The sequence below is a fragment of the Phaseolus vulgaris genome, chromosome 10 (assembly GCF_000499845.2).
Source record: "Phaseolus vulgaris cultivar G19833 chromosome 10, P. vulgaris v2.0, whole genome shotgun sequence".
In the NCBI taxonomy this organism is placed as follows: Eukaryota; Viridiplantae; Streptophyta; class Magnoliopsida; order Fabales; family Fabaceae; genus Phaseolus; species Phaseolus vulgaris.
Window position 1 is genome coordinate 14,318,826 of NC_023750.2, and position 10,846 is coordinate 14,329,671.

At 33.1% G+C, this 10,846-nt stretch overlaps 1 protein-coding gene across 1 annotated transcript; it reads right to left on the minus strand.

The window, feature by feature from the left end:
- Positions 1-4,323: 4,323 nt before the first annotated feature.
- Positions 4,324-7,458, minus strand: LOC137819439 (uncharacterized). The gene is made up of 3 exons (XM_068623294.1): positions 7,362-7,458; positions 6,179-6,549; positions 4,324-5,549 (listed from the first exon to the last, which is right to left on the minus strand). Exons 1-3 carry the CDS (start codon positions 7,391-7,393, stop codon positions 4,516-4,518), a joined length of 1,437 nt encoding a protein of 478 aa, XP_068479395.1. The 5' UTR covers positions 7,394-7,458; the 3' UTR covers positions 4,324-4,515.
- Positions 7,459-10,846: the final 3,388 nt, after the last annotated feature.

Here is a 10,846-nt window from a genome sequence, read left to right on the forward strand (position 1 = left end):
AGAAGATAGATCGATCCTTGGGATCATGAAGAGATGCTTGGTGTGAATTCCACCTAGCATTTGGGCACAATGTCAACAGATGCATAGGCTTAGGTTTCTAACTGGCTAGCCTGGCCAAGGAAGAATTCTTGAAGGAGTATCTCGAAGCTAACCAGGAAGAACCAAAGGGAGAGGTTTCTATCAGGGACCAAACACATGAGACACCAGTTCATGGTGACTTGAACACCATTGCGGGAGGATTTTCCAGAGGAGGAAGCTCGGCCTCCATGTGTAAGCGATACGCGCGAGCAGTGATGTCCTTGGATACAAGGATACCTAATCATCCTCCATAGCCCACTCTCTACTTCACAAATTTTGACTTGGAAGACGTGTTTCCTCTCGAGGATGATCTGGTGGTGATATTCGTTGTTATCACATGGCGAAAGGTACATAGAGTGTTGGTCGATCGAGAGAGCTCGGCTGGTGTGAAGTTCTGGGCAGCGTTCACCAACTTGCAGTTATCCCTTGATCAGTTGAGGCCATACGACGAATGTTTGGTTGGTTTTGTTGGAGATCGGGTAGAAGTACGAGGGTACGTTGAGCTAAGGACGACCTTTTCTGATGAAAGTGCGGCCACGACGATTACCATCAGGTACATCGTTGTTAACGCATCATCTGCTTACAACTTACTTTTGGGGCGATCTTCACTGAATAGATTGGGCGCGGTAGCCTCAATCTCCATATGAAGATGAAGTTTCCTTCTTCTGAATGAGGGGTGATCACCATAAAGGTCGATCAGAAGACAACACGAAAATGTTATGAGAGTAGTTTGAAGAATCGAAGAACAACTTATGCAATCACCATCCAGGTAGGAGAACCAGGATGGATTGCAGAGACATATGTCATCAATGAGAGACGACCTGAACCTACTAGAGAAGTCCAAGAGAGAAAGATAAAAGGAAAGAAGTTCAAGCTCAGCACCTCATTGTGCAAGGAGCTAGAAGATAAGATAGTCGATGTGATATCGAAAAACATGAATGTTTTCGCATGGTCATCCACAAACATGCTCGGGATAGACCCAGATTTTCTATGCCATCGACTTACCATGGATGAAAAGGTCAAACCCGTGGTTCAGAGGCGAAGAAAATTCAATAAAGATAAGTGCCTCATCATCCGAGAAGAGACTCAGAAGCTCTTGGATGTTGGCCATGTAAGGGAGATCCAGTACCTTAAGTGGTAGGCAAATGTTGTGTTGGTAAGGAAGGCCAACGGGAAGTGGAGGATCTGTGTCGACTTCATTGATTTGAACAAGGCTTGTCCCAAGGATTCCTACCCACTCCCGAGCATAGACTCCTTGGTTGACAACGTCTCAGGTTGTTGGTTGTTAAGTTTCCTAGACGCGTTCTCGGGGTATAATCAGATTCGTATGCACTCGAAGGAGGAGAGTAAAACAACCTTTATGGTCGAGGTCGCCAGTTACTTTTACAAGGTCATGCCCTTTAGCCTGAAATATGTTGACCCAAATTATCAAAGGCTGATGGATCGAATCCTCGCCCCAATGCTCGGGCAAAACGTTCAAGCATATGTAGACGACATGGTCGTAACGTCAAAAAGGAAAGATCAACATATTACCGACCTGGAAGAACTATTTGCAACAATAGAGAGTAGAACCTGAAGCTTAATCTAGACAAGTGTGTGTTTGGGGTGGAAGCATGGAAGTTTCTAGGCTTCTTGTTGACAAAAAGGGGCATAGAGGCAAACCCCGACAAGTGCGCGATGATCATAGGGATGAGAAGCCCGACCAATGTGAAGGAAGTACAACAGGTGATCGGGCGCATGGTCGCCCTATCTCGTTTCTTGTCGGCCAGTGGAGATAAGGGGTACCCTTACTTCCAGTGGCTCGAGAAGAACAATCATTTTGTGTGGACTAGTGAAAGCGAAGAATCTTTCACCGAGTTGAAAGAGTACTTGGCCAGTCCCCCTGTTCTTGGTAAGCCAGCCCCAAGAATTCTCATTCGTCTTTATTTTGTGATCATAGATCGAACAATCAGATCGATCCTCTTGCAAGAACAAGATAAGGTCCAGAGGCCAGTCTATTTCGTAAGCAAGGTGTTGCAAGGACCAGAGACTCAGTACCAAGATATCGAGAAGGCTACCCTACCTGTGGTGTTCGCAACTCGAAGGCTTCGCCATTATTTTCAGAGCTTTATTGTTATTGTCATGACCGACCTTCCCATACGTAAGGTCCTTCAAAAGCCTTATATAGTAGGTCGGATGGTCTGCTAGGCGATTGAGCTATCCGAGTTTGACATACAATATGAACCACGAGGGCCAATCAAGGGTCAAGTATATGCAGACTTTATGGTGGAACTTTCATCCAAGGACTTTCAACCTGATCCTAATGACTTCTAATGGGTCCTTTCGATAGATGGATCCTCTAACCAATAAGAGAGTGGAGTTGGGGTCATTTTAGAAGAACCTAACGGAATCTTAATTGAACAAGCCCTCAGGTTTGCGTTTAAAGCAAGCAACAATCAAGCTAAGTACGAAGCCTTGATAGCAAACCTCTTCCAAGGGAACCATTTAGGGACACCCATAGTTTATTGCTCGTGTGTTTGGCCTAAAAAAAATAAAGAAACACTTCCACAGTTGGTGAGATGCCAAGTTGTGAACACAAAATAATGAAAGTTCGGATGAATGCCTAACTATTTGGGTGTAGCTAGACATGAGCTACATTGAGCTCGGTCAGTAGCTGAGAACCTTATTGAAAAAGGTGGCGTAAAAACAACAAAATGAACCATCGGGGTCCGATGACTCGTCACAACAGATAGGTTCCCCCTCCCTACTCTCCACAATTTTAACATACCCCTCGTATTTTTTACTCATGGTACACCCGTTTCCTCTCAAATCCCTAAGGCGTAAATAGGTTATGTAATAGGAAACCTCTTTTAGAAGCTTGTTTTTAATCCAGGGATACATTGAACCATAATCCATTAAAGATATAGCTAAAACACAGCCATAAATAAAAACAAAATACAAGCACAATTCAGGTCAGGCAGAGAAAGCGGATCAAAATAAGATTACAGTTCTGGCGATGCAATCGATAAGATGAACAGATATTTTGCAATAGAGATTAGTGGAGAAAAATATCTGGTGTGAAGAAGGTGAGTGATAGCTTGACGATGAGAAGAAGTGCGAAGAGAGTTTTTTAAGTAAGAAAGGTTCTGAGAGTAGAAGTTTCTGTAACGAGTAAGGGAGAAGAAATGAGTTTTTAATTATTTGAAAGGATGAGATGAAGCGGCAACGCTTCCTCACCGTTGATACATGTGCCACGTGGACGCTCCAGATTTAGTGTGGTGGGATGTCTCATCAGAAAACGCTTCGATAACTACGCCTTACCTACCCTCTGCGAAAGCGTCTCGTCAGTTGCCAACGCTAGAAAGACTCTTCGCCTAGCCAAGCTCGACTCGAGTTTGGGGGACTTGAGTAGTGGCCAGGAGTGCTCGGGACCTCGGTCCAAGCGATTAGGTTAGCTTGGTTTTTGGGCAAGTATGGGCCCAAAGGGTGGGCCATGAGCTCGACCCAGATATTGGAAGACAACTCGAAAAAGATAATTAAAATAAAAGAAATATTCTGATTGTTTATCATACATACACTTATTAAATACCAATAAAAGTTGTTGAGAATAAAGTAGTTAGTACCCGAGAATAAAGGTGCACGTAAACAATATGTTTTTCTGTTATGATTATATGTATTCTGTTGAGATTATATTCTCCTTGTTGAAATCTCGCTCTGTTAAGATTAGAGAAAACCGTTGAAGGGATATCTATAAAAGGGGCTTGAGACCTCTAGTAAAGGTACAATGTTTCTGAATACTTAGACTGAAACTAATTTGATATTTTTGAATGCTCTCACTGACTTGATCATTGGAGTGTGATCAACAGGTAAAGTCCTCTTTGTCCCAGGGGAGAACCAAGTACCTCAAAACACTAATTGGAGACAAATCAAAGGAAGAACATGCCCTTTCAATCTGTCTGAGGTCAACCGGCGAAAACAAAAATAAAAGAAAATGTTTGATAAATTAAAATTAACTTAAGTTTTTTACAAATTAACTAATATAATAATTAATTTTAATTTATGAAAAGGTTAATTTCAATTTCTCTTTTCTAAAAAACGTCCAAATTAACTCAATATTACCAATAATTGACATCTCATGAACATTTCCACATGTAATAAATTACTTAAGTCAGTTTTTCAATTTATGAACTATAATTAATATAACTTGAACATGTATATGTAGAAACTAATTAAAACCAAAGTGGCTGAGTTAGAGAGATTAAATACTTATATAAAACCCAAGAACATTTAGAAATAAAACAAAGGAATTGCAAATCAGTTCATTTGTTACATTTTAACAAAGTTCAGGGAATGTCACAATTTAAGGCCACATTATATGGCACAACTTACCTAGACTTAGACTCATTACTTAGAAATATAGATAGATTATTGTCAGCTAGTTATCTAAAAGTGCTTATTTCAGAAGAATGTTAACCCTCTTAAGGTGGTGAACTTCTCTTGTATCTCAGCTACACGCTGGACAGAGTTGGCTTTCTTCCGCTCCCATTTTGATTTTTCAGATAATCCATGCTGAATCTCCCCAACAAGGGTCAGAATTGAGTTGGCAACACTTGCTTCTCCACAAGTCAGTTCAACCTTACGCTCTTGCATGCTTTCTAAGGCACCACATATCTCCTTTCTTTTTGATTGAAGTTTCTGAATTTGATCATCAATTTCTTGGATTGCTGCAGAGTTTCTTTCGATTTCAGACTGTATCTGAGCTACTTTGTCCTTGTAGTCAAGTTTTAGACTAAGAACTTTGCTTTTCTTGGCCTCCAAGTCACCTAAGAATCTGTCTGCCTTTACTATGTTCCCATTGGCCTCATGGAAAGCCACACTGGCTAAGGGAATTTCTTCCACCAATTTTAACTTTGCCATCTGATCAGCACTGAGGGTAGCATCTTTGCAGATTTGTGATGCAAGCATTGCAACTTCTATCACAGCATTGTTACAAGAGACCAAAGAAGGGAAGTCTCCAGCAAGAAGGGAAGAAAGTTTCTTCTTGCAACACTCTATCGTTTGATTATCCATAGTGTTGGTGGAAGGAGCCATATGATCTGATGAACTCTCAGAATGAGGCATAACAAGCAAGTCCTCCAAGTTATCAAGATAGTCATCAAAATTCTCTAAAACAGTGGTCACATTGGGATATTTCTCTCCAGATATCTGCATACCAGATCCTTTTTGACAATCTATGTTGCCATAAAAAATCTCAGTTGCATCAACTTTTGCCACTTCATTATCCAGAAGGCATAAATCAAGGATGTTATTTGCATCTTGATCAGGGGATAAAGACTGGCCAACACGAACACGTAGTCTAGAAATTTTCCTGGATGGTTGACTGCAGACTTTTGTTCTTCGTTTTAACTTCCTCTTGGTGCTAATCTCTTCTGTGGTATCTTCTTCAATCTGCAGTGGCTTCACTGGAGGGGTAATGGGCATAGATTGCACAGCTAGAAGGTCATATACATCAATTAGTAAGAAATATATAAAATGAAGAAGGGACAACAGAAGTTGCTAGAATATATGAGCTAAAGTCAAGTTCTTCAGTAGCATATATAAAAGGATCCCAACTTATTTCACAAACTTGACACAATATTCTTGATTCGTTCATTTCAGAACTAAAATATTCACCTCGTCACCTTCACTTTGCAAGTTATTCGGAAAGACAACTGACCCACCACACATAAAAAATTAACAGGAAACAATCAGAAATATAAGTCTAGTATTATTCAGTCCCATACAAGGAGAACTGTCAAGGAAGAGAGATAATCAACAGCAGACTATGTAAACCAAGACAGGTAGAAGGCCTTGTGCAAGAAAAAAAATACTCAAATACCACAAATCAAGACGATGCCAAAATGCAAACATATGTTGACAACTCAATGAATTGCTCCAGATTACAAATGCTAAAAGCAGAGAAGGAGAAATGACTTTTTTACTGAAATGTGTGTCCAATGATGAGATGGAGAAATTTTGAAAGATTGTAAACTGGTGTGTTGTCAAAAGTAACATTTTTCAACAATTTAAAAAGCCTAAGGCAAAAATGGATGAGAAAATAAACACCAGGTTGAAAGCAAACCTTTTGTGGGAGTTTTCTCAGTAGAGGGTATCTGCCAGCTAAATAAATCAAAGAATGCTTCAATGGCCATGCTAGGAAAATTTGATTCGATATATCTCTCAACATCAGGCTTAGTTCTCAAGCTATGTCTCCTGCTAGAAGAAGTCTGAAGAGATTTTGGAAGATAAAGATGTCTATCTAGAAAATATCCAGCCTTGTTTGTCCTGCTCAACACTTTCCAGCCCCATACATCACCAGGATTTGGCCACCCCTCAGGTGCATATGGCAAACCTTCACCAGAAGAATAAGGTGACACTGGTTGAAGATCAAAGGTTTTATCCTTATAAGGATTGCTTTCAAATGGAGAGTCATTCTCCTCTTCATCCTGGCAACTGCAATAACACAGGACAGCGTCAACTGCTGATAACCATACAGTCCTACTACTCAAGTCACTGCCATAATTTCAACTTCAGTCAACTAATGTGGAGATTATCACAAAATACTGTGTGTACACAAAGGTAGAAAAATGTTGCTGACTTCATTCACCACTGAGGAATTAACCTAATATGTTAACCATGGCCTAACCGTTATAAAAAGTGAAAAAATAGTTTTTCAAACTCTCCAACATGACAAAATAAAATGTTGAATTTCAGCCCACAATGTGAGAGATAAGAGTTTTCAACAATTACTTGGTAACCACATGCAACATGCTCTCAGAATTAGAAAATGTACAGTGTCACTGTGATCAATTTAAACTACCAAGCCCTTTTCTGAAACAATGACAACAAAAGTCTCATGGAAATATCTTTTAACAACTTCAACAACATTTGCATGGCCCTTAAAACAAATAATGTTTTCAATAATCAACATTTTATATATAGAAGCAGCCAGATTTTCAAACAAGGGTACTTTTAGGCCTTAACGGGTAAGATTTTCACAGTATCTTCATGGAAAACAGAGAAATTGATAGGAGCAACCATTATACAATCAACATTGGTCAAAAACCACACAAACCCCCTTGGTGGTGTGCATGGCAAACTACATAATCATTTTGTCCAAAACACACTGCTAGTGTTCCTGATCAGCAGGTTTTTAACCAAAAAAATAAAAAATTGATCTTTTCTAAGCAAGAAGAAAAAAAATGGTACATTACCAAACACAAGAGAACAAAAATGAAGCGAAGAGGGAAAAGGTGAAAAGTTACCTGATGGGAATGGGAGAGTGTGATGGAGCCATGGACGGAAGAGAGGTTACTGGCAGAGAAAAGAGAGAAAAGGGGTGATGGGATTGCAATGAACATTGCATGTGGTGTTACCATTATTAATAACTAGATTTTAGTAACATTCCTGCAAAAATGGGGTCCACCTACAAGTTTTAGTTTTTAATTAATCCACTTACATGTTGTTTGATGAACATATTCACAATTTATAAACAAAATGTGGTAAACATCACTCCTACGATTTTCAAATATCAATTCCCTAAGTTTTTAATTGGTGAAAGTTTTTTCTTTGAATGTGGTTTAGCTATTTATTTATCAAAAGAAAGTAATTTCATACATTAATTAATAAAATGAAATTATGTTAAATTATCACTGTATTATTGTATTATTATTGTGAAGAAGCCGTGTCAATTTAAAGTAGTTCTAACTTTAATGTAATTAAATTTACCTATAAAATTATAAGATGGCATAACTCGTCTATTTTAATAATTTTTTAAAATTTTATCTTTTAATAATTAATATATAAAATTAACTGGTAAAAAAAACCTAATTCAGCTAACTACTCTTATAATTTATTTATATTCTATTGTTTTTCATTGATCATCACTTCATTATCATGTGATTTTTTTTTTACTTACAGAGGTACTTTATTTTTTAATTAGGAAGTTTAAGAAAATTATAAAAGATGATAAGAGATTTCCTAAAAACAGTTTTTATAGAAGAAATCAGTTTTAAATCATGAATTCTAAAGATGGAGTCGTATTTTAAAATACAATTTTTATTTTTTTATTTTCTAAAAAATCCTTAGAATATAACTTATTATTTTTTTAATTTTTGAAAGAAAAAAAAAATCAAATCGTATCTTAAAACTAGATTTTAATTTTTAAACAAACTGAAGTCATATACAACAACTTTTTCTTAAGAAAATAGAAACTATATTTGAAACATGAATTTATTACTTTTTTAAAGCAGAATTAAAAACAAAATGGTACTTTAAGTTAATAAGTTTCTGAATACAATCTTAATGCTTTTTAAGCAAAAGGAAATAATTAATTAGGTTCAACAAAGTAATACCTAAAACTTCTTAATTATATTAGGGTATTTACCCATATAAAAGAATGTACAATTTTAAAATGTAACTAGATTTTTTAATCATTCACTAAACATAATTTTACCTTAATGTTGTTGAGTTACATAAGTGAGAGACAAAATGAAAATGAAATAACTTAAATACTCTTACATAATAAAGCAAAATAATTAAATGCATGTATTCAAGAGTAAAAAAATATTTCATAATTGTTACCCAAAACCATTATTTTCTCTCAAATTTTTGTATAAGTTTTGCAATTTGGACCATTATGTTTCTAGCAATATTTACATGTTTCTTTCTTCTTTATTTACCAAATAAAAAAATCATTCAATCAAAAGAAAAACAAAAACAGTTGCAACTAATCATCTCCAAAGAAAGCACAACTTTATAATGTGAACTATTGTTTGTTGAGGTTTGGAGCAACTATTACGAGAAAAAGTGAAGTGTTGGAGTCTAAGGAAACATTTTTTGAAAAAATAAAAACAACTTTGTTGGAAAAGATATATTTCACTTCTTATATATCAGTTAAGTGAGAGAAACTTTAACAATTCTCATATCATTCATCAATTAATTGTTAATACACTAAAAAAAATATTACATAAAATTTAATTTTAAATAAAAAATAATTAATTATTATATTAATTAAATTAGATATTATTTTAGAGATTAAAAGATTTTTTTATCTAAAATAATTTTGATTATTAATAAATAATTTTTAAATTGATATTTAATTAACTATAAATTTTTAGTTACTGATTTTATAATTAAATATTAATTTAAAAATTAGTTTATAAATTTTATTAAAAATAAAAATAAAAGTTTTAACTATTAATTATTTTATATTTAAATTAATTTTTATTAATATTTAAAAGACTAATTTAAAATTAAAATCTGGATTGTCAATTCAGATATCAATTTAAAAAATAATTTTTTAATTTTTTATTAATAATAAAAGTTATTTTAAATATCAATAAATTTTTAATCTATAAATATTTAATTTAATGAATACAGTGATTATTTATTTATTTTAATTTGATCCAAATCTTTTATAGTAGATATTATAATATATCCAAACTTAATATAATATTTAAAATCAAATATAGTTAATATGATTTATTATATAATATATTAATCTTTAAATTCTACAATTAAATAATAAAAATATTTACAACTACAATTAAAATATATTTTAGAATAAATAATATCAATATAAATCAATTTGGTCTTATTTAATTTAAATAAGTGAAATGCTATCAATTTATTCTTTGAAAAGTTGAAATATTTATTTTAGTTTTCTTAATGTTCAAAAAGTCTTATAATAATATCGTATTGTGAAGTTTTGTAAAATTATTTTGTTATTAAAATATTTTTTTAACCGTCAACTTATAGTAACATTAAAGAATATTTTTTTATTAAATTGACCTTTTTATATATTTAAATACTGATTTTTTTTTACAATAACTAATAATTAAATTGCAAGTGTTTCATACACATAGTTATTCTTAAGTAAAAAATTATTATAAATACTGAATTGTTTAAAAACCTATACTTGTAACCGAATCGAAACAATCTAAAAAAATAACTTCAGCTTATCTCTATAAAATACGTCTAATTTTGAAATTAGACACATTAAAATAATATATTCACTCATTCATAGTAATCCTAAAAAAATTAAAATAATTAGTTATTATTATTTAACTAAACTAGAGACTATTTTTATAAATTAAAAAATTATTGGTATCTAAAGAAGTTTATATTATTAATAAAAATTTATAAAATAGTTTCTAAATTGATATATAATCTTTAATTACTAATATTTTAATTATTTATTATTATATATTCTAAATTAGTCTCTATAGTCTTTTATAAACTAATTTATAATTTAAAATATCAGTAGTTAAAACTTGATAGTTAATTTAAATACTAATTTAAAAACTATTATATAATTTTTTATTAATAATAGAAATCATTCTACTTACCAATAATTTTGTATTCTCTAATAGTATATAATTTAATCAATATACTAATTATATTTGATTTTATTGTTGTTTTTTAAAGACAATTTATTATTTAATGATTTCTTGTATTATGAATCATAACAGTCTTTTATATATATATACTTACTAAATTTATTTCCTTTTAATTTATATATACATTGAAAGTAATATGATTTTAATTCTTTATTAAGGACAACAAATATGTACATTTTTAGTAAAATATGCAGAATAAAAAACTTCAAATAAATAAAATTTTAACGCAAAAAAAATGAAATCAATACAACTAAGTAACATCTATATATCCATAAATGAAAATGTGTCTTCTTGTGTTTGCTTAAACAACATTCAAATTAAACAACGACCATAATACCACAAAATCAAAC